Source organism: Sorex araneus, chromosome 10 (genome assembly GCF_027595985.1).
Source record: "Sorex araneus isolate mSorAra2 chromosome 10, mSorAra2.pri, whole genome shotgun sequence".
Lineage (NCBI taxonomy): Eukaryota > Metazoa > Chordata > Mammalia > Eulipotyphla > Soricidae > Sorex > Sorex araneus.
The window spans coordinates 55,681,860-55,707,247 of NC_073311.1; the positions used below are offsets into that span (position 1 = coordinate 55,681,860).

General features: G+C 42.3%; 1 protein-coding gene across 1 annotated transcript in view; it reads right to left on the reverse strand.

Annotated features, from left to right (window-relative positions):
• RERG (RAS like estrogen regulated growth inhibitor) overlaps nt 1–17,425 on the reverse strand; it is a 105,251-nt gene extending 87,826 nt beyond the window's left edge. The window contains exons 1-2 of the mRNA XM_055118542.1: nt 17,281–17,425; nt 12,585–12,748 (exon numbers count right to left, since the gene is read on the reverse strand). Of these exons, the coding sequence (XP_054974517.1) occupies nt 12,585–12,645 (61 nt within the window). The 5' untranslated portion in view covers nt 12,646–12,748; nt 17,281–17,425. The remainder of the gene's footprint in view (nt 1–12,584; nt 12,749–17,280) is intronic.
• Nucleotides 17,426–25,388: the final 7,963 nt, after the last annotated feature.

Below are 25,388 nucleotides of genomic sequence, written 5' to 3' on the forward strand. Positions count from 1 at the left end.
GTGTGTTCTGGATGCAATAATTGAAAAGTAGAGTCACAGTGCTCCTCATTGGACTACTTTTGGAAATCTATCGGCAAAGTCAATTCAAGATATAAAACATTAGAATGAAAAAAAGTCACATATATTTGAATAGATGATCGATCTTTACTCATGATACCACACATGCCATCTCTCTTTAAATTATCTAATTCAACATGTGTTGCGGAATGACTTGGAAGATGGCTCAGCTGTTAGATTCAATTGTAATTTATGAGCTTTGTAATGCAGAGAGGAAGAGTGAGAGAGAGAGAGAGAGAGAGAGAGAGAGAAGGATATAGCTCAAAGGTAAAGCATAGGCTTAAAGCCTATAAGATACAATATGAAACCCTGAGCATGCTCAGTAAAATAGTCAAATAATGAATAATAACAATTTTAATTTCCTTTTTTTATTCAAGGCTTCACCTCTTATATTGATACCCAACAACAACAACAACAACAATAACAACAAACAGAACAAAAAGAGAACTCAAAAAACATTGTTCAGGGGACTGGAGCGATAGCACAGCGGGTGGGGCATTTGCCTTGCACGCAGCCAACCCAGGTTCTAATCCCAGCATCCCATATGGTCCCCTGAGCACCGCCAGGAGTGATTCCTGAGTGCATGAGCCAGGAGTAACCCCTGAGCATTGCTGGGTATGACCCAAAAAGTAAAAAAAAAAATTGTTCATAGACCTAAGAGACTAAGAGATAGTACAGTGGGCAGGGCACTTGTGTTCTATACAGTCAACCTGAGTATAATTCCCAGTATCCCATATGGTTCCCCAAGCACTGCCAAGAGTTATTCCTGAGTGCAGTGCCAGAAGTAACCCCTGAACATCACCAGGTGTGGCCCCCAAACACACACACATACACACACATATATGTGTGTATGTATATATATATATATATACATATATGTGTGTTGGGTGTGTATGTGTATGTGTGTATATATATATACATATATATATTGTGTGGAGAGAGAGTTTAAAATAAGGAAAAGTATCATTGAGAAAAATGGCATCTTTCTACCCCAATGAGTAGAAACCTTTCTCAATGCGTAAAATCTTCTACACCACCATATATTGTATACATTTGATTAATGCCGTAGTCAAGGATCCAATTAAAATGATTTTTCCAAATTTGGAGAAAGAGAAACTATCTTTAGTTTTATTCTACATTGCCATAACTTGATTAAATGAGCAAGATGTTACTAAGCACCGGGATATGAGTTTGATGCTTACGTGACAGACTTTGCTTCTTTCAGTCGAACTCAACATACAATCTGAGACTGTATGTTAAACTGCAGACACTTACCTCACCAGGTGTCGCCCCTCACCCCCACTTATCCCAAAGCGATCGGTGTCTTTTCAAAAATTTAACCCTGAGATTTTCGAAGTTATTCATAACACAGTTCCTTCAGACACTCAATATTCACTGCTAATCCCACCACCAGTGGGACCTTCCCTCAGAGTATTATCTTAAAACTGAATCTCAACATATCACAACTGTACTTTATTTTTATTTGGGGGGGGTAGATGCTCCCAAGAAGTGCTCAGTGTTGGGGACGTGGGCCACTCCCAGTAATACTCAGTAAACCAGTCCAGAGGACTCAGTGCTTAGCCAAAGAACACAGCGTTGCTCTGGCAGGCTGAACCCTGGCTGAAATTGCCAGGGTCTGAACCCAGGTCCAGGGCTTGCCGAGCACGCATCCCTATCCCCTGTGCTATTTCTCCAGGCCCTATACTTTATTTTTCAACCAAATTCAAACAAAATTTGCCCTACCATAATGTCAATGGAAAAGTCTGTCTTAAGGAACCTCTGAAATGCCTCACAGACAATTTCCCCCTTCTGGTCATTTTTGGCTCCTGCACGCTCTTCCCCCTGAGGTGTGAGCCCCTCAAGGGTAGAGCTTGGCTTTGACTCTGTGTTTTGTGAGTGCCTACACTCAATATCTAGTTCATGCAGCTCGAGCTAGATGGCTTCCTAACGATTAAAGACATTTACTATGAATGGAAACTGAGCACCAGAGGGCTCCCCATGGGGTCCCCAGACCATCAACATCACCTGAGAACTCAAGAGAACTAAAAATCGCTGTCCCTGGTATGGGAATATGCATTAAGCTCTCAGGTCATGGGCCTAACATATATATTTCCATAATCCTTCCATGCATGCTCTTCCCATAAGTGCTGATGTGTGAAATCTACCCAAATAATCCAATAAAGAAAATCCTCCTCATGCCTAGCGTGGCTTTGTAGGAGCAGTTCCAAGTTCTAAACATGTGGTCACTTTAGTACACACGCCTCTCAGACTGAGTTTCAGGAATATGATTCCTGCATGCAGCAGACATTTGGAGCAACGAAAGCAGATCACAGCTATGCACTCTAGGTAGCAATGCACCTTGAGTGAATACAGCAATATAGAAACAGAAAAGAGAAATGCTAAAACATTGCACAATTATAACTGAGGTTACCTCCCAACATACCCCATTTATAATCTTTCTAAACATCACTCTTTTAACAAACATAGAAGTAATGTGATACGGTTTTATTGCTAATATCATATCCCCCCATTAAAGACCATTTTCATCTTTACTAGAAATAAGTTATCTTAGAAAAAATCTCACTGGGATTCCTCATAATTTCAATGAGTTAAATAACATCAAAGTAGAAAATTCTATTATTTATATTATTTAGTAAGATTACAATGTTTCAAAACCAACATATTTCCAGCAGACAAATTATGGGAAGCTTGATACAAAAGTTGAATGCAAATGGTCCCTGGCAGGCCATGAGAAGAGATTTAACCCAACAAAACTTTATTTAGGAGGATACATAAGCTTCTATGTCTGGGATGGTGAGGTGGTGAAAAATCAGGGTCAGTGTAGGGTCAATGCAATCACCAAACAACTAAATTATGGAAACAAAAACCCAGGCATGGCTTGAGACTTTCTCTCAATCTTCATAAATGTAAAGGACTGCCATCAGTACCAGGATATAGGGATTTCTTGTACTTTGGTAGGGGCATCTGGGAGCAGTACATAGACGCTAATGGACAGTTTGAGGTTCCAAAGAAGTAAAACAATACTATATTAGAGTGCCCTATTATTCAATCACACATTAATGGAGGGGTTACTATGCAGGAATATTGTGCAGGTGGTTAATACCTACAATCACTTGATTCTAAATAAAGGAGATTAGTCTACCCCTGAGCTTCATGCATCCAATCAGTCTACCCCTGAGCTTCATGCATCCAATCATTACAAGACGTTTAATGTAAAAACTGAGATTTTTCCTGGAGTGAAAAGAAAATTCTGAATCAATTTTTCAGGTTTAATGCCTGTTTGATTTTCATTTTGCTAGCAAGTGCTACAAGTTTCAGCCTTGCCATCTCCACACAATTACTCCATTAGATAAATGAATGATTGACTTAATGAATATGTGTCTGTGATTCCAAGGATAGAACGACCCACTTACTAGTTACAGCCAAGTTCTTGTCACCAGAAATATTCCATCATAAATAAGCAGATTTCACGTTAATAAAGAGGGATTTAAAATATATGCCCTTAGTAAGATATAAAGCTTGGTTGTCAAACTAAGCCATGGAGTCTAACTCAGTTTATTCACTTTATTGCCAACCAAGTCCATAACTGCATGGGGTTCCAGGATACAACGATGAACAGAAGCAGTGTCTGCTTTGGGGGAATGCACATAAATCTGGTACCAAGTACAATCTCTATTCTAGAGAACAAAGTTGCTTCTCAACTGATATTGGTTAAATAAAAAGCTAGACATGTAGAAATATGAAACTTCCAAGATGGAGTTTTTGAAATATATACTGCACTGCAACTGCACTGTCATCCCATTGTTCATCGATTTGCTCAAGCGGGCACCAGTAGCGCCTCCTTTGTGAGACTTTTTGTTAGTGTTTTTGGCATATTAAATATGCCATGGGGAGCTTGCCAGGCTCTGCCATGCGAGCAGGATACTCTCAGTAGCTTGCCGGGCTCTCTGAGAGGGGCAAAGCAATGGAACCTGGGTCGGCCGCATGCAAGGCAAACACCCTATCTGCTGTGCTATCGCTCCAGTCTTGAAATATATACAATTATCAATATATCATTTGAGGAATTTTTTATTTTACCAAAAGAATGCTTAAATATTTTAAAGCAGAGGCTTTTTCCATCTATGCATCCAAGTCTGCATGCATAGAAAGGTTGAAAATTACTGCTATGAAGTTTTCAGTTTTCATAAGAATAAGATTTGATGGAGCTGGCTTATAGTAAAGGCATTAAGGAGCTTGCTTTGCATGCAGCCAAGCCCAGTTTGATTCCTGGCACTGCATTCCTGGTAAGAGCACCACCAAGAGTCGTCCCTGAGCACAGAGCATCCCTGAGTACTGCTCAGTGTGCCCCCCATAAGAATCAAATTTGATTATCAAACATTTGTATAATAATCCAAGTCTCCTTCTCCAGTAAGAATTATTTTTTTCAACTTTTCTCCCTGCTTGTCCTCTTCACATACTGATTCTCTCCAAAACGAATCTTGGCCCAATGCCTACCCATTCTGTGTTCGAACATCCAGATCCTTAAAGCATAAAAATGACAGCGTCTAGCCAGTTTGTACTTTCATATACTCAGTGGGGACTCAAAGAGCCAATTGCTGGGCGTAATCTGTACACCTAGCCTCCAGGGATGGGCAGCCAGAAAATTCAGCACAGAGCACCAAAATCAAAAGTGGGGAACCTGCTGGAATTTCACAACCAGAATATCATAGTATAATAACAACATTCAAGTTCCTTCAAAAGCCACGTGACCATTTAAAAAAAACAGCAAATGACTGTGAAAGATGAATGGAAAACACAGAAGAGATCAAGCAGAAGTTTCATCTCGAATCCTTTTTGATTCGATTATATTGGCAGAACAGAGAAAAGCAGAACTTTCTCGATGACAAAAAGAAATGCTTTAGAAAAAAAAGTCCCAAAATGATAAATTTCCTTATGCTTGATGCAAAGTTATTAAGAAAAGAACAAAGAACGATGGATCTGGAGAGACCATCCGGGGTAAGGCATTTGCCTTGCATGTGGCTGATTCTGGTTCAATCTCCGGCACTGCATCTGGTCCCCCAAGCACTACCAGGACTGATCTCTGAGTACAGAGCCAAGGGGTAAGTCCTGAGCACTGACAGATGTGGTCCAAAACACAAACAACAGAAAATGAAATGGGGCACTGGTTTTCAGGGGAACTGTGCTGAAAACCTATTAGTATTGACTCAACACACCCAATTCTACCAGTGGACTTTGCCTCGTGTTGACTATTCTGTGATTACTGGAAAATTCTTATAAAAACAAACCTCAATTAAATCTTAGAAGCTTCATATTGAAAAATCTTAATGAGCATCTCAGTTCCATAGATACACACACACACACAACCTATTGGCATATAAACTTTACATATTTACTCGTCCCCCACTGAAACAACCTATTTCAGACTGTCTTGTCTTTAAAATACAACTACTTTCATTTTTTAATGGGATGGAAGAAATTATGGCTGCTTTTCTGAAACCACATCAATTTTCAAAGGCAGCTGTAGCAACAGAGATGCGTTTACACTGGAATTTTGGCTTCAAGGCCAGTACCACCTTGAAAATTTGGCTGATTTCCCCAAACCCACAAGTTGGAGTAATACCAGGAATAAAAGGGGGGAATTACAAGGATGATTTACAATTTTCTTTACTCCCTTCCTTCAAATTTAGTTCTTGTTAGTTGCCAGGAAAAAAAAGTCAAGATCAAAATGGAACCAATTGATGACTGATAATTAACTACTGGAAAATATTTCTATGGGTAAATTGGTCATCAGTTAAAAGAAAAAACAACTTTTATTTTTTTCTATATTCTAGCAGAAAAAAAGCAGGAACAGAACTATGTCCTTTTGTTTTGTTTTCCAGTACCCTTTCCTCTGTAATTATATTTTTCTTAAGAGAAGAGCTTAAGAGTTGGTCATTGCCAATCTACTTAAGTATTTACCCATCTTGAACACCTGACTTTGGTTAATTTTTTTTTTACTTCTCTATTACCTCCTAAACACCACTCCTGTTCATCTTCTTGGATAAACAAGAAATGTGTCTTAGGTATGGCTGAGTCTTGACTTTTCTCTGAATCTGTAAGGTTTGCTGGCTGGCCATTGAAAACACATTTCTATTGCTCTTGAGGTGAAATGAACACATAGAAATTGACTCATGGAGGCAGTTTACTTCTTTCTGCGTTTTTACCTTTCACAGGTGAAGGAAAGCATGAACACCAGAAATCCACCAGTAATTCTATCTCCATGTTTTGCAATAAGTTGCTGGATCTTCTCCTTCCTCCATCTGGATTTGTCACAATCCCATCCTCCCTTCAATTCAGTCCTTTCCAGAATAATTACAGTGGTAACCACCAACTACACAAGTAACCGGTGCATCTCACTTCTAGAAATCCTTCAGTTTGAACAGCTACCTAGGAAAGACTTCTATCTAGACCCACCAACACACACAACTCACACACACACACACACACACACACACACACACGTATTGCTAGAAGCTACCCACCTGAAACACAACCCACTTCTTTGCTCACCTAGACAAACCTTTATTTTGTAAATGGGAGGACAGAGACACAGAGACAGAGAGAAGAGGGAAACCTGTAAGGTAAAAGAAAGGAACAGTATGCCCCAAGTTGGGATGGGGGAGATTCCAGAGTGGAACGCCCCTAGACAAACATTTGGAGGAAACTCAGCCTCATGATGGCATAGTCTTAGATAAGTGATCAAGGTACTGACGAGATAATGTAGGAGGTAGAAAGAAGGTCCGGGGCTGCCCATGCTTCCTGTCCAATAGTGTCCTCCTATTGGCCCCAAAGCTTGAATGTTACTGAAGTCACAAGTTTCTCTATCTTTCTGCTGATCCTGTTCTTGCCACTAACTGAGGGGTAGGGGTCGGAGGGGGGAGTCATATTCAAATAACCATAATCTGCATAGATTAATATTAATTTTATAAATGTTTAATTTTAGAAAACCTGTAAAATGATTACATGAATCTAATGAGAGACTTTGAAACTCCAACGCCCCTAACTCTTCTTTCTCTTATTTAAGAAATACTTTGACAGCAGCGTTACCCAAGCATAGTTAAGTGCCAATGAAGGGAACAAACTGTGCAAGGAGAGAAAAACTAAAACGCCAAGGAGTTTAATGACATAAGGAGACCACCCCACCCAAGATGCTGCTGAGATTGCTGCTTTTATTGAGTCGATGTGAAATCTCATAAAAGCATATCCCATCTGTAAGTTACACACAGAAAATAGAGAATTTTGTGCTTATGAGAAAATTCACACTAAAATCCAAATAGCCTCTATTCCACTTGAAAATAAAAATGAACAGGGGTCTTACAAAACTTTTTTCTAATCAAAAGAGGAAAAACAAAGTAAGAAACAAGAGAGGAAAAGAGGAAAAAATAAATCACTTCTCCTTGTGCCAAGGGGGAAAATCGCCAGTTTGTTTGTATTTGACACTCAATTTATAGCCCAGCAATCTGAGTCTATGAACTTAAGCCTTCACGGATGAGAGCATCAATTGGCTTTTGAATTAGAGGGTAGCATTACTCAATTAACATTGAGACTGGCCTTTCAAGCCACAGATTTAACTATGGCACACAATATTTCAATGCCAAGATGAGAATGTCAACTGTGAAAGTAAATTATAAATTGCCATTGTTTATCTCTTGGCCCCTCCCCACTCTACAAATGTGACTAATACGAACCCAGAAAGCAGATAACTAGAGCATGCATTCTAGGGTTTTATGAGAAGTTTGACTGCTTTAATTACTTGAAGCTTGTCAATAATCACTTAAATTTGTGTCTGACATGCCTGTTATGAGAATTTTACGTCCATCAAGTGGAGGGGCACATTTGCCCGTCTAGGGCAAAAGATAGAATGCGCTGGGAACTGTTTGGCTCTTCGCTTTACAGTTTCTCCACAGGGTGAGCCAGCAAGCCCTGTAGGCCAGCAACAGACACTCTTACAGACAGATCAGCAAGGACACAGTGGCACATAAGGAAGACGAGTCCTCCCAGTACGAAAGGCCACAAGAACTATTCTCATATGCACACATATACATGGACACATACACACATACACACAAACACTCATGCTTTATCAGAACACCTTAGTAATTGACAAATTATTCATATTTTTTGTCTGTGCTGACACATTCTGAGGTGAAGTTATTAGGAAAAAGTTCTGGTTAGTGTTATATTCTGATTTAAATAAAGAGGGTCTATCTATTAGCTGGACTTAGAAAACCATCAGCCACATACTAGAATAACTTTCAAATTTTAGAGTGCTAATTTATTGACAAAACCACAATATTTATGGGTGTTTTTCCCAAGCAATATTTCCAAGATATAAGCCACAAGAAGTATTATGCTCACATAACTTATAATCATCAGTGACTGGCATTAGCCAGACATGACAAAGAGAACAATGGAGGCGGGGAGGTAGAGAAATTGTGTGTTGAAAGTATGATTAGCAGTGATACAGAATTTTGTCCTTTACCAAAACTTCATTGTAAAGCAAAATATTCATTTGAACATATATATATATATATATAAATGCATATATACACATCTATGCTTGGTTGAGTCACTAGAGAATTTACAAATTAAAATAAGGCTACCTCTTGCAATGATATAAACTAAGACTTGAGCACATATTATGAATCAGATTACTTTAGAAATTTTGTAGCAATCATTCATTTAATTCTAACAACAGCTTTTTCAGATGGGCACTATTACTTCCCATTTACAGTTAAAGAAATAGAGAAGGTGGGCCAAGTTCAGGCATCTAGAAAATCATAAAACTGGGAGTCAGACCATCAGGACAGACCCCGAGTTCTTGCTCCTGACTTGCAGGCTATACTAGGCTGACATGTGGGCAAGATACTTACACAGCACTTACCAGGCCTATTAGCTACCCAAACTCCAATCTGATACTGAACACGGGGGTGGGGGGGAAGGGAAGGGGCACGTAAGAAGGGAGACCTCTAGAGCAAGTCACACTGATATACCGACTCAGAGACCATTTTTTGGATGGCAAGACACTCCCTTAGGGATACTTCCCCTGCTATGTTTTTAGAGAGAAAAGAAAGTTTGAGTCCATGGGAAATGATGACTAATTTTTGACGTTGAAAAAAAATGCTTATTTAACTTTTCATTATGTGAAGTTTCAGCTGAAAATGAAATGACTGTGATATTATAGACTAAAAAACTAGTGTAATCTGAATATCAATATTACTCTTTCAAAGTAAATTTTCTCTGATAAGTCTTTTCAATAAAATAAATATTACTAACGACATTAAATACTTAAGACTTTTTTTATTATCAAGTTTACCTATTATATTTAGTTACTGGGAATTCTACAACTACCAATGTAAATGCTAGTAGCTTTTAAGCAAATTATTTTTCTGTAAAGTTAGTCTTCATTTAACATTTTAAAGTTATCACTAGACATTTACCATGACTCCTGAATTTCAACTTATGAAACAGTTTACAGACATCCCCAAGCTTCAGATTGAGACAAGATGATGACTATTCATGGAATGCATTTGAGTAAATACCCCAATGAAGCACACCAAGAGGTATGCTTTCTTGAATATTTAAAAAGCCAAGTTACTCGGGGATGGAGCAGTAATAGTACTGTGGGTAGGGTGCTTGCCGTGTATGTGGCTGTCCCATATTTGATCATCCTGAGTGCTACCAGATGTGGCCCAGAAACTTGAACTAACCAAATAAACAAAAAGCTAAATTACTTAGAAAACGGATACAAAGGAAGGTGAGCATAAACTGGACGCAGAGCATCACTTTTATTATTAATGAAGAACTGGAATGAACATGAACTCGGTATTGTTACAGTCTATTTCAAAGCTGACAGGCAAGAAATACTCTGCGCTTGTTTCCACCAAACTCTGGGAAAAGATTTCAGAATTGCCTCCCATGCGTGAGTCAAACTGGTACTACTTTTAAAATATGAGGCGTGGTTCCAAGGTCTCAGGAAAACAATCTACTGTTGAAATAAGAAAACACTGTGCACAGATGACAGACAAAAGGGCAATTGTTTAAAGGCATGTAGAGAGCCATTGTCATTCTCACCTAAGTGAAAATAAACACAAATGGTAGAATAGATGCAAGGTGGATGGAGGGACCAGTCGGAAGAGGATTCATTCATCAATGATAACAAGGTTTCAGCGCTAGAAAGGATCGCACGAAACAAGCCCACCTTCTGCAGTTGGCAGAAAACACAGCCAGGATCAACAGCATTTGTACTCCGTCAGTATCTTCAGCTGGTTGCCAGGGAGGGGGAGCAGTGGAGAGAGCAGGCAAGGAGAGGGAGGCACAAAAGCCCCTCTTTTTTGAGGTGTCGGGAACTGAAGAGCACCTCTGAAAGTGGCTGCTTCTGAGCTGGGGAGAGGAGAACCTGGGAAGGAGATGTGATGAGCAGGAGCCAATGCTGAATCGCAAGGACAGGTCTGTGACAGCTGGGACATCTTCATGCCACATGTGGGCTATTGATCGGGGATGACCTGAATGAAAGCAGCACTGGGAGTGACATAACAATGGAAGATTGATTGCCAAGTTCTAAGCAATGAAAGAGAGGGGAAAAAAACAGGCCAGTGAGGAGGGCTAGCTCCACATCCCAAAAGCTTAGAGAAAAGGAAAAGATGGACCCATGGGGCAAAAGAAAGCTGAAGGAGAAAGGGGCTGGCAGGAAATGGGAGGAATCACTGAAACACTAACTGAATCAATCTGGCGGATGAGAATAGGGCGCAGAGTCCAGGCTTTGGGGCGAGTCTCTGTGGGAGGAGGCATCTAACTCACTCTGAGACTGAGAGATGGGAAGGGATGGACAGATACACAGCTAAGCCTTCTTCTCTCAGCTGGATTAAAAAAAATTTTTTTTTAATTTTGGTCTTTTGAGGTCATACCCATATATGGAATGCTGGGAATCGAACCTGGGTTGGCCGTGTGCAAGGCAAACGCCCTCCCCACTGTACCAGCCCGCAACTGGAATTTATAAAGTTTAACTTTCTAAACCAGGTGGAGTCGTTTTTGGTAAGCGCTATGAAATTAAAAATTCCTCTTCCCACCTTGTCTGGAAAATTGTGAATAAATGTGTAACAAACAGCCCCCCTCAGGCCTAGACCCTTCTCTTCCAGACTCAGACCAGTGGGACCAGCTTCCTCACCCACCTCCTCCCCTCCATCCTCCACACGCGGTAACCGTTTCCTCATTCTCTAGATCCTTCCACCAGCTACAGAAACTGGGTTCTCACGCCATCAGGAAACACTGAGGAGATTAATGGGGAGGAGCTGAACTATCTTCAATCTGGGGAAGATTAGCCTTCTTAGCCTCGCCAGCAATCTATTTTCTTGGCTTGGTTTCTGCCCAACGCAAGAGCAAGCAGAGAGCAGAAAAAAGGAGGGTGACAGGACAATCCGAAAATAAAGCAGAGAGAGGGAATGTTTAGATTAGGGGAAGGAAGATTTACTAGTGACATTAAGCCAGAGAACAGGTTAGAAGGAGTGGTTGGTCACCGAATTGAAATACCACTTAAGCATGTTTACGAAGTTTATGTGGATTATCTGTGGATGGTGAGGGGCTCAACGGGTTGCCCTCTGCAAACACACACATATATCAGTAAGTTTCTGCTTGAGTCTTTTCCTGAGAAGCAAAAGTGCTGTGTGGAGTCAGTTCCAGTTCCTTCCTTCAGCAAGAGGGTGAATAACTTGCTTTAAAATGCTGTGTTACCCCCCAACAGTTTTGCAGCATCAACTTTCAGCAAGCTTTTAATTATAAAAATCAGAGACATACTTTTTAAAATAAATCAGGTATGTCTGCACTTCCTCCATTTAACCTTTAATCTTACAAACCTCCAAATCATTCCTTGGGAGAAAATCAAATGTCTCTGAATTACTAACATGAGCCATAGTTTGATCATTTAAATTCACCCCAGAAGCACAGGCAATAGTTGTCTTGCTTGGGGTCATGCCCTCTAAATTTTTACCCCATTTCCCCAACCTTAGAAGTATTGGCAAACAATGCAATTCTGTTTCTTGTAAAGATCTATTCACCCAACAAGCATGTATGAAGCATTCACAAGAGACTTGACAAATGGGCTGGCTGCTGAGAATATCAAGATACAATGAAATATAAAATTGAATCCCAAAAATATCATATAAAGAATAAAAGAGCAAAGATACTTTTTTAATCTTCACATTCCGATTTAGTTTGAGGTTTGTTTAGTATCTCTCTTCAGAATAGCAAGACTGATATGCCTATGGTCTTGTGCATTATCAGCAGAGCTGCTTTATCACCAACAAGCAGAGTATGAAACATTTGGTTCTACAAAATAGAAGCTCTAGATAAAGAGAGACTTCATTTAAGATAGCAACATAATGAAAATATAATAAATGCCAACCATCCTCATACGCAAACTCAAATGCAATGATAAAGACACATATACAAAAACCACGACAGAAACTTACCTGACTTCCCCACACCTGCTCTGCCAAATATTGCCAGTTTGACTTCTGCACTTTTAGCCATGCTGGGGGTTGATAGATAATTGACTGGCGTCCAAACAAAAGAGCTGAGAAAATCTGTTGGGTTCCAGTCTTGGGATTCACCATATCATTGTAAAGCTGCCGTCCTTAAACAGAAGAGATTTGAGGATTCAAAGTGACTGGAGAAAGGAATTAGTATTTATTAAGCTTCTCTTAATAAATATCAGCATCTCCCATTTTGATCTTCACCACTATCCTGAAAGGACTATAGTGATTTAGTGTAAGCTATTCCACTAAGAAATAGTAGATCCAGGACTTGAAAATGCATGCATTTTCACACACAATAGCATTTTCTAAAATGCTTACTCAAGGAAATTGTTTCATAAATACAAAATTCTGGTTTCCACAACAATTTCTGTCTATGATATTTTAAATACTTTAAATTTGGAAACGCATGCATTTTCCATGTGTTTATAAACATCCAATATATACATGTCACGGAAGAGTCCCATTTAGGGCTATTCATTTCCCTTGAATGGCTGAATTTGCCATTCAAGGTCAGTTCAGACTGATCAAGTCACCAGACAGAAGTAAAAGTGTGTTCCAGGTAAAATCCTAGTATACAAAAGATAAACATCATCCCTCAACTTCTGGTTCCTTTTCATCAACAACTCAAGGAATGATATAATTTATCCTAACACTTGGGAAATGTTCCATCACTCTCTGAAAGATACTCTTGCAAGTCTTCTCCTATGTATAAATGGCATAAAGTGAAAAGCAATTAACATTCACTTATATGGAATGTGCTTTATGCTTCCAGGCTTTCCAGAATAACCCATCAAAACACCAAACCACAGTAACAGAGTAAAAACTGGACTATTACGGTGTATACCTGCCTGTAGGAAGCAGTTCTGGGAGGATCTGTCTGGGCCTAGTGTGGCTGCCATCAGTCCTGCCATCACATCATGCTTTTTTCCCCCTGATCCTGCACATGCTTTTTGGCTATCAACCTAAAAGCAAACATTTTCTTCAGATTTGTTTTGGCTGGCAAATACAGGCCATAGTACAGGTCTTTTCTAAAGCAAAGGGAACCAAGTTGAGTGTTCAAAAAGCTGGGGGTGCCAGTGTACCCATGTAACGATTTCTGCAAGTGGGTGTTTTATAGTTCTCCCCTGGGTTCCTCATGCCAGGGAAATGAAAATAAGAAGGCATATCCATAAGCTGGGAACCTCTGCCAGCTATGCTGTGCCTGTTTCCTCTTTCAGGGAACGAACAGGGATCGAGTCTATATTCTCTTTTCGTCCATTCAAGACCCTTCAAGTTGCCTAAAAGCTTTTAGGACCCTCGACTCTTTTCTGGGCCTTTCCTTCCCAGGAAAACAAAGCCCAGGATCCCATCTTCTCTCTTCTCTGGAAGTCATTTGTGCCTTTGCTACCGCTCTGCTGACTTTCACCTCCGCATCTGACCCACATTAGCACTCGTCTTCCTCATCTGTCCTTCTCAGTCCTCTAAAAACCTGGCACTATTGCCGTCACCACTTAAGATGGGGCTTGACAACGTGAGGCAGCTAAAGGTCCCTAAGAGTGTCCCTGACCTGGATCTGGGCACCGTGGCTGTGTTGTGGCCCTGTCACTCATCTTAAGCCAGCCTGCCCCACGCAAACGGCGGCCTCCTGTTTGCTCTGCATCGCTAAGTCCCAGCACATCCCTTTACTTAAACTCACTACTATGGATCCCAGCAAGCTGCATCTCACCCAATTTTTTCAGTCTGTAAAAAAAAAAAAGTTTTTTAAACACAAATGTCTTACATGAGCATGCATACTGCTCAAAAGTTTCCTCATCTATGCATTTTTTTTCTCTCTTTCTCTCTATGGCGCTTTCTTTGTCTCTTTCTCTCTTTCTCTCCCCTGTTCTTCTCTCCCCTCCTCTTCTCTTCCTTCTTCCCTCCCTCCCTTCCTCCCTTCCTTTCTTCTTCCCTTTCTCCCTTCTTTCCTCCCTCCCTCCCTTCTTTCCTTCCTTCCTTCCTTCTTTCCTCCCTCCCTCCCTCCCTCCCTCCCTCCCTCCCTTCCTTCCTTCCTTCCTTCCTTCCTTCCTTCCTTCCTTCCTTCCTTCCTTCCTCCCTTCCTTCCTTCCTTCCTTCCTTCCTTCCTTCCTTCCTTCCTTCCTTCCTTCCTCCCTTTCTTCTTCCTCCCTCCCTTTCTTCTTCCTCCCTCCCTTCCTTCCTTCCTTCCTTCCTTCCTTCCTTCCTTCCTTCCTTCCTTCCTTCCTTCCTTCCTTCCTTCCTTCCTTCCTCCCTTCCTCCCTCCCTCCCTCCCTCCTTCCTTCCTTCCTTCCTTCCTTCCTTCCTTCCTTCCTTCCTTCCTTCCTTCCTTCCTTCCTTCCTTCCTTCCTTCCTCCCACCTCTCTCTAGCAGAAAAAAATGCCTTCACTGACTTCATTGCTCAGACTTTGGATATCTACACATTTTCAAAAAGAGCTTCGCCAAGGAAAGAAAACAGGAAAGACCTTTTTTGAGAAATATCTCGACAAAAACATTAAGACCGAACTGTCTTCTCTGCTATGCATCTAAGCCATTGGCTGGTCCTGACACATTTTGTGAGCACTCAACCCCAGAGTGCCAGGGTGGAAGCCCAGGAGGAAAAGGCAGCTGTGACATTCGCTCCTATTCTCTCCACTTCAATAATGGAAAACTTCTGAGTAATCATTAATAGTACAAAACCCAGAAGCTTGAACATCTGTAATTTGTCCAGTCCCAGATTTTTGGCTAATGTTAAAAGGATTTCTGCATTTGTCGTTTTGTATGCATTCATTAAGGGAAGGCTCTATGCTTAAGATTCATGGCTACCTCAGACATAGCCTGGAAGCACCGCAAAGGGAGAGATACACTCTGTAGATTCTAAATAAAAACGGCAAGAGTATCTCTAAAACATCCAGCAGGCAAGTGTCTGGAGCATGTATTAACAACAATTTGTTATTCTGCGTAACAGTCCATTCCCGTGCACATAAATACCAAGTAATTATCTTGGTGATTTATGCCTTCAGAAAGTAGCCATCAAATGTGATTTAAAAAAAAAAAGTACTGAGTCAAATGTTTTAGCAATTCACAACAGCTCCTGTGGCATAGAAATTTTACACAAGAAAGGAAAATCATGCGAATCAGTATCTTCGTTGATAACTTAATAAACAACTGGGTATTTAGAAAAATCTCTTGGAGACACAACGATCTCTCGGCATCATAATGAAAATGTGAAGCTGCATTAGACAAGAAGAAAACAAAGATAAATGTGGAAACTGTAGCAAGTGGCCTGCTACTAAGTTTCTGAGCTTCAGTAGAATTTGCCATCCAAGAGTTTCCATAGGATGAATCTGCTGAAGTAGTTATCTTCATGAGCAGGAAGTTGGGGCTGCTGACTTGTTCTGTGGACAGCGCTATCGGGACAAAAACTTCTGAGCTCCCGGCGTCACCCCCCACACGAAGTATTTTAGCTAGATACTTATTAGAGATTTTGAGATTTAAGGCATTAAATGGACAATAATCAAGCTAAAGTGAAGGTGCAGTGCTTTTCTCTAAGCCACTCTTTGGAGCACAGAGAGGAAGCTTAGAGGGGCCAGAGCGATAGTACAGCGGGTAAGTCGCAGGCAGCTGCCTCGGCTCCATCCTCAGCACCCTATATGGTGCCCTGAGCACCACCAGGAGTGATTCCTGAGGGCAGAGTCAGGGGTAAACTCTGAACATCACAGGAAGGAAGGAACGTTAGAAAGCAGAAACGCCTTCAAATTCCGTGTCACTCTGAACGCATTCATCATCCATTCCTGAAGAATACTAATTCGCAACCCCCCCACCCCCCACCCCCCAGTGCCTTCCTGGAGCATATAATCTATTCCACCTATGACAGTCACACCGGGCAGTGCTCAGGGCTTGCTCCTTGGCTCTGCACTCAGGATCAGTCACTCCTGGTGGTGCTCAGGGGCCCATGTGCGGTGCCCGGGATGGAACCCGGGTCCTGCCTCCTGGCCCGGGAGCGTCCGGCCGGCTGTTTCCTCCTCCTCCCCTGGTTTTCTCACTCACGGAAGACAAGATTTCATTCATCCACACCTCATCCCCAAGCCGGGCTTCATTCAGCCAGGGTCCCTCTTCCTTCTTCCCGGGCTGGGGGTGTGCAGGGCGAAGCCCGCATCATCCCAAAGTGCATCTCCCCCTCCCCAACTTGCGCGCCCGCCCGCCGACGGGTGTCCTGCTAAGAACGCGCAGCTGCGGCTGGGGGCAGCCCCCCGCGGAGTGGGGCCGTGGGAACCAGCCTCCCTGCGCCCCGGAGCCAAGCTGCCCTGTGCTCGGGAGCCGGCGTCGCCTTTGGGGTGGCCGCGCATCGCATCGGGGGCGCAGGGGCGAGCCGTCCCCCCTGCCCGGGGCCCGAGCCCCGCGCCCAGCAACAGGTCGCCGGCCGCGAGGACACCCCGACTGGGCCGGGGACGGCGGGGCGCGCTGGGTGGCCCCCGGGGGGCTCTGGGCAGCCGTCTCGGGGCGCCCGCACGCCCTCGCGGCGACTTCTCCACCCCCCACCACCCCCCAGCCCCAGCCCGCCCCGGGCACCCGGCAAACTGCACCCCGAGCCCCGGCGTTCCGGGCCCGTTCCGGGCCGTCTCGGGGCGTTACGGGGCGCGCGGGGCGCGGCACTCACCTGTCCGCACTGTCCGGGCCCCGGGCGAGCCGCGATCGCGCGCCCCGGGACGGCGCGGGGGTCTCGGCGCCGCGCTCGCTCCCACGGGCGGCCCCGCTACTGCGGCAGCCGCGAGCCCGGCACCCGGGATGCTGCAGTGCGGCGCGGCGGCGCCCCCTAGCGGGCCCCGGGCACGGCGCGCCCCTCGGGCGGGAAAGCGGCGCGGCCTGCAGCAGCCCCCGCCCCGGGCCGGCCCTTCCCGGGGCCCACCTCTCCTGCACGCCCTTGGTCCCGGCCTGGGTGCAAGCATCGCTGCGTGCTGCTCGCCCTCCGTCCTCATCCCGAGGTCCCTCCAGGGGAGCCTGGAGGAAGCCGGAGGAAGGACTTGAACCACGGGAGACGGGTGCAATGAAGCCCAGGCCTCCGGGGACGCTGAGCTGCAAAAACAAATTAAAAATCCGATTTCGGCTGAAGTTGCTCCCTCCTGGGGCAAGTTCCAAAACGCTGCCCTTTCTCTTTGCTGGAAGGTGGCCTGAGTTCGTCGTCTTCCTTCACTCCTGGATACTAACTAGGAAGATGCATGTCTGCTTTGCTGTAGAACCTGTTCCCACACCCAGCATCTCGTTTTCTGTTTTCCAGCTCCCTTGAGTAAACACTCTCGTTTTCATTACAGTCATGTTCCCACTGACCACTGACGAGGACGCGCATTTTGGGGGAGGTTAAAAGGTTTCCCGAAGATCAACAGGAGCAGGAAACATCTAAACTATTTTTTTTAATCTCACTTTGAAATCTGAGTAATCTCACTAAGATGCCAGGTGCCAAGGAGAAACCACTGCACTGTGGAGCAGACACAGCCCAAAGTAGATGTAGACCCCTGGGAAGAGTTTCTAGGGTCCGATGTGACCACTGGGCTGAATACAACAGCTGATTTATGGCAGAAGTAAGAAGTGCCTAAGGACAGTAGAGACAAGGGCCAGGAGAACTGATCCAAGCTTGGAAGCCTGCCCCAAGTGCTGGGAATAGAGAAGGGACTGTTACGTCAAAGATAGTTAGAAATGATCATTCTGGAAAGAACTGCGTTCTGATGGTAGGTAAAGAAACAAACATGATAACCTCTCGGTGTCTGTACTGCAAACTATAATGTTCAAAAGGGTGGGGGAGAGAGAGAGAGAGAGAGAGAGAGAGAGAGAGAGAGAGAGAGAGAGAGAGAGGGAGAAAGAGAGAGACTGAGAGAGAGAGGGAGAGAGGGAGAGAGACAGAGAGAGGGAGGGAGGGAGAAAGAGAGAGAGAGGGAGGGAGGGAGGGAGGGAGGGAGGGAGGGGGAGGGAGAAAGAGAGAGAGAGAGAAGGAAAGTACCTGTCATAGAGAGAGACAGACTGACAGCTGGTGAGGGTGGGGTGGGGACAGGAGGAAATTTGGGGACATTGGTGGTGATAAATGTCCACTGGTGGAAGGATGGGTGTTGGAACATAGTATAACTGAAACCCAATCATGAACAACTTTGTAACTGTTTGTCTCATGGTGATTCAATAAAAACAAACAAATCAATAAATAAGAATTGCCTGTGTGCAGATTGTCTTGCAAATTCCTTGAAAATGTTCAAGCCCTGGAAAGGTTTATTGTATAAGACTTTGCTCGTCACTAGTCTCTGTCCTCTCTCTCAACACACACCTGGATGAGATAACCTGACCCCTGTCTCATGGACCCTTACAATCGATGATGATGTTTGCTGCACGGTCATATTTATTGCTCAGATGCCTTGCATTATACCTGGACCTTTTGGAATGCAGGCTAGAGTGTTTATTTCTCTATATTCCTGCCTTGATCTCAGTGCCTGGCACAAGGTGGGTGGTGACTGAAAGGCTGACAGGAACCTACAAGCAGCCGATATTCTGGATGGAGCGATGGCACAGTGGGCAGGGCTTTTGCCTTGCATGCAGCCGCCCCAGATTTGATTCCTCTGTCCCTCTCGGAGAGCCCGGCTAGCTAGCCGTGGCATATCTGATATGCCAAAAACAGTAACAACAAGTCTCACAATGGAGAGATTGTTACTGGTGCCTGCTTGAGCAAATCGATGAGCAATGGGATGATAGTGATAGTGACAATATATATAGCATTTATGTAGAAAATTGGCAAAATGAAGATCACTAACCTAAAAAAAAACGGAGTGAGAAAAGAACATTCAACTTCCAGAAAAGAACGCAGACACAGTTTTAAATGTGTGCTTTAAAGATGCTCACCTGTAATTTAATAAAATAGGATTCAAATCCTTATTAGGGTACATTGAATCTCTCTAAATCTTAGTTTCCTCATCTGTGATATGAACGATCTGACCGAGTAGCTAAAGGATCAAAGAAGATAAAGGAACTCTCACTCTGACATCAGCAGCATTCAAAAGCAAAAGTCATTACTGTGATCAGCACAATGATTTATTAAAACAATGCTGACAGCTAGAGGATCTCTCTAGCTTGTGAATAATGAGACGAGGCTGTAAACATAGCATGGATATCAGTGACTGTCCAGTATCACACTCAAGTGAACTTCTGTAATGCATACATGCAGTTGCAATTCTCAAGTCCAAAGTTGCTTCTGAGCTATGCATCTAAATGGAAGAGGATAAAGAGGGCTTCCTGCTGGCCCAGAATGAAAATGACTTCTTTGCTATTTTTCCCATGTTCAGCTAATTTATACGGGTAGTACAACATTCAGATGGATGCTTTTTTAATCTCTACCGAACCAATGACCTGCTAGCCTAGAGCATAGGCAGGTTCTGAGCTATGTACTTCATGATCTCATTTAGCTTTTGAACTTGAAAAGAAGGTTGTGATAGAATAATTTGTCCAAAGTCATAAAACTACTAAACTATAAAGATGTAATCTTTATGTAGGTATATCAATGGTCTTCACTAGTTTTTATAGCCACCAAAATAGAAACAATAACATAACAAGTACAGATTGATGGAAATAAGAGAATTGGATTTACCAATCCAGTCCTTTACACCAATTCAAAAGCCATTGTATGACCTAAAAAGCAAATGACTTCCTAAATAAACCAATAACAGAAGCCAAATATACTTGTTTGTCATGGTAAATCATAAATTATACAAATTTATATTACTAAATAACTAATTTTACTAACTAAAATTGGTTTATATTTAAATTTTTTTAGAGAACAGCATAGTAGTAAAAACTTTAAGGACACATTCAAGTCATTAAATTTTGTCTTACAAAAAATGTAAATATTAACAGCAAACATAAAATATGAAAGGACTACATGAAATATAAAAGCTTTTGAATAGAAAATGAAACTAAAAATAATATATAACACTATGATAGTATAATAATCATCATATTATTATACAATTGTTATCATTATTATATAATAAAAAGACAACCTAAACACAGCTGGCCAGCTTAGGTTCCATTCCTCCGCCCCTCTTGGAGAACCCGGCAAGCTACCAAGAGTATCCCGCCCACGCCCAGGAGGCAGAGCCTGGCAAGCTCCCCGTGGCGTATTCGATATGCCAAAAACAGTAACAACAAGTCTCACAATGGAGACGTTACTGGTGCCTGCTCGAGCAAATCAATGAGCAACGGGATGACAGTGACAGTGAATATAGACCAGAAAAGAAGGCTAATATCCAAGATCCATAAAGCCCTCAGAAAATTCAATAACAGAAAAGTTCAATGACCCTAATCCAAAAATGGAGTGAGGAGAAATTTTAACAGAAACTTTCTCAAAGAAAACATATGGATGGCGGCCAATACGCATATGAAAAAGCACTCATTGTTACTCATAATGAGGGAAATGCACACCAAAACAATACTAAAATATCAACACAGACCTGTGGGAATGACACATATAAAAAAAATCTGGAAACAGCCAGTGCTTGGCAGGGCTGTGCAGAGAAAGGAATCCTGTTGGTGGGAATGTCATCTGGGTCAGCCTCTATGGAAAGCAATATGGAGATCTCGCTCTCAAAAATAAAAACAAAAACAGATCTGCAACTTTCATGTGACTCAGCAATACCAATTCTTCGATTCTATCCAATCTCCAAATTACAAAAAAATTAATTTGAAAGGATATATGCACACCTATAATCAATGCTGCACTTAGTACAATAGCCAAAGATATGGAAACAACATCCAACAATGGATGCATGAATCAAGAATTTGTGGTATATATACACAATGGGATACTATGAATCTCTAGGCAACAATATCATGCCATTTGCAGCAACATGGATGGAACTAGAGGACATTATGTTGAGTGAAGTCAATCAAAAGGAAAGGGCTAGATATAAAATGATCTCTATGTGGGACTTAAAGATACGTACAAGTTAGAACAAAGGGCCAAAGGCAATACAATGGGACAACAGAACCACACAACTGAGTTTGTGAGTAGGGGATGTGGTACCCAGGATGTGGTACCCAGGATCAAATCCATATAAGGCATACATGTACTTTATCACTTAAACCACATTCTCAGACCATACACATAACTTTTTATTTATTGAAGTCTTAACTATCTTTCATGTGGGTCAGTACTTGCTGAGGAAGAAGTTTAACACCCTAACGGATTTATTCGAAAATATCTTTGAAGGGTAACTATTTTCCATGTAGTAAAGTTTACAACTGTACTTGATTTATTGTATCCCCTACTGCTTCATATTAGACTTTAATGAATGATTAAGGCTAAAATTTCCAGACCATTCTAAGCTATTATGAAAAGATATTTTGCATTTCTTCTAGAGCAGATGAAGAAAAATAACTTATATTTTATGTATTCTAAGTATGATTTTAATGTTTACCATGAAGCAAATGTGACTTCTGACAATTTGGAACTATTTTAGTTATACATTTCAAGCATTGATTTACTTAGAAAATATTATATTAAATTAGATATTTAATGACTTAACATCTGCAGTCTTGTCCTGAATCCTGAGCTCTAAATTATCGATATCCTTCACTGCCATGATCTGAAATTTTAAGTGACCTTAAAATTGAAAAGATATCTTTTGCTTATTGTGAAAAAAGTTTTAGAAAAATAGTTGCACAGCAAAATGATAACTTCTGAGCCCATCTGTAGTATTTCTTCCTGTATTTAAATCATGAAAGGATAAATTTTTGAACATCTATGAGACATATCTGTATACTTATTTGTGACCTTGTTTCCTTCTCTTATCATCTTATTATATCTAGAGCATTTCTTACATTATTCAATATTCTTTAAAGGAAGATTAAATTTTTATTTAATAGCAATAAATATTTTTTATTTAAAAAAGGTGTTTTTTTAGTTTGGTTTTTGTTGTTGTTGTTGCTGGGGCCATACCTGATGGTGCTCAGGGCTTACACCTGACTCTGTGCTTAGGGATCACTCCTGGTGAGCTCAAGGAATCACATGGGGTTCTGGGTATCGAATCAGGCAAGGCAAGCAACCTTTCTCTTGGGTACTATCTTTATCCCCTTTAATTTTTTTAATTAAAAAATTAAATTAAACAAGCATGATTTACAAAGCTATTGATATGTGAGTCTGAGGCATATATTTCAAAACCAGTCCCACTACCAGTGTTAACTTCCACCCAACAGTGTTCCCATCCTCCCTCCTGTCCTCACCCCACCCCCTATCTGCCACAGGTACATTTCAAATTTCAGTGGTTCTAGTTGAAGTCTCAATATTTCAGTGTTAAGTCTGTGCTTTGAATATATAGCTATACCACTGTACCACATCACTGGCATATCTATACCTTGACTCTATTCCCCCATTAATTCCCTTCCTCCTCTTTCTATGCTTCCCCCTCAATTTTTTTCTTATATTTTTCCTTCCTATACACTATGGGTTGGGGTGATCTGGACATACCCCCTTCTTCTTCAGTCTTACTTCACTCAACATGGTACATTCCAGTTCCAACCAGGTTGCAACAAATTGCATGATTTCAATATTACTTGCAGCTGCATAGTATTCCATTGTGTATGTATGCTATATCTTTAAAATCAGCTGGTGTTGGACACACTAAGTCGATTCCATACCTTAGCTAGTGTACTAAGTGATGTGATGAATAATTGTATAATTTGTCATTTTCAATGAATATTTTCTGTCTTGGGAATAGATGCCCCAAAATGGAATTATTTTTAGCCTATTGATTGAGGTTCTGTGATTTACAATACTGTTAATGATGGTTTCCGATGTATATAATAATAACATCACATGCATCACCAGCAATACCCACATTCCTTACCCAGGAACCTCAGTGTTTCTCCCTTTCAAGCCATCCCCCACTCACAAACTCGGTTTATTGTCAGAAATGACCGTATGTGCATTAGTTCTGAAACTCAAATTCCCAAGGTGATTTATACTTTATTCTGTACATAAGTGAAATAGGTAGACTTATTTGCTCATTTTCCCATAGTGCTTTTATTCTTTATCTTGATCAAGTCTTTCAGTTCATCATTACTATGTTCAGGAACATTTTATAAATGCTACATTATACAATTGAGAATGCCCATCTCTTCCTCTCTTTTCGCTACATTGACTTGTCTATTGGAGGGAAGTGCTCCTAAAAAGTGCTCAGGGCCCCAAAGACCAGGCCCTTGGCATGTGGACAATCGGGCCTGAGGAGGTCATGCTGCCAGGGCTCTGCAGCACTGGATTCCACAGGACCACTTTGATGGTGCCCACCGGTCCCCAGGGCTCCCCTGAGGGTGGCTGGGGTGCCCTGCTGTGCTAGGAATCCAGTTTGGGTGGGCCACATGTCAGGCATCAGCCCTTGCTCCTGTACCTCTTCCTGGCCCCTTCTTGTTGTTTTTACTTTATTTTGTCTTTAACTTCCTGTGATCCCTTCCTTCCTTCTTTCCTGCATGACCCATTTTGTCTTTATCCTATTGCTCATTTGTTAACTCAGCTATTTATTTGCTAAGTGGAGGAAATGCATTCCACCTGGCTCCTGTCCTACCTTTTGGGAGATCTGGTGGTCCTGTGCTTGGGGCTGAGGGTCCCCTCTGTGCACATCCTGAAAATAAAGCCAAGGACAAAGCTTGTCTGAGTCTCTTGAAGCCGCCCTTCAAGATCCAGCACTCTACTTTCCTTCTGAGGTTTTATTCAACACCTTATTCCAGGATGGGGACCGGCATCGGGATCAAACACTACTGGAAAGAAAACAATCTCCTTCTGGCTTGAGAAGCTCCTGCATTCATTCCTGCCCCGACTTCTCTCCCCTAAGCCATCTCCACTCTAACTTCTCACTTTGCCCCCACTTCCGGTCAGGGAAGAATGAGGTTACTTGTGCATTCATTTCACTGCAGAGGTGTGAACGAGTATTAGAGATCTGACGACACTGATACAGCTTCCTGAAGATGGAACTGTCTCTCATTAACTTTTTCTTTACTTCAAAGACACCATTTGAAGTTTTACAGCAATAAATCCTGTTTCCATGTTTTTTGAGCACCAATGGTCATTTTTTGACTTGAGGGGAATGTTTTATTGTTTTTGCTTATTTAATATCCTAGGAAGTGAGCTCAAGTCTGACTCTGGCTGTGTTTGGTTATTTTCTGTGACTGGGAACAATTCTAAACGCCCAACACACATAGTAACTCTTTAGAAGCATTGGAAAATCATTAAGGCAGGGTTGCAAGCCTGGCCCTGACCTTGACCCAGAGGATGCACTTGAACTTCATCCCACATTCCTCTACATTTTCTACTGGGGGGGGGCGCATATGAAGGGTGCTGGTCCCTGCAAGCGGAGTGGACAAGAGTTGGGGGTTAGAGTTCAAGGCTGCATGTACAGCTGGGTGCAGGGCTTTTAAGCATCAAAGAGGACAGACTCAGAGACTCCAGATATTTGCTTGAAATTGGCCCCCTGGGACCTCGGCCATTTCCGGCCACACTCTGTGTGACAGTTCTCTGCAAGTCCCCGCGTTAAAGCAGCTTCACAGGACCTAGAAGTGAGGTGGACATGTCAGCCATCTCTGAGTCCTTAGCCTGGGCTTGGGCCCTGCCGGCATGCAGAGAGTTCTGCGAAAGTTCTGGACATGAGTCTAAGAGCTCGGGAAGAGTCTATTCCAAGAGTGAGTTCCCCACTTTCAAACTATGGATTGTATCCGAGGAGTAAAGGTGAATCTGAAAGTGATCAC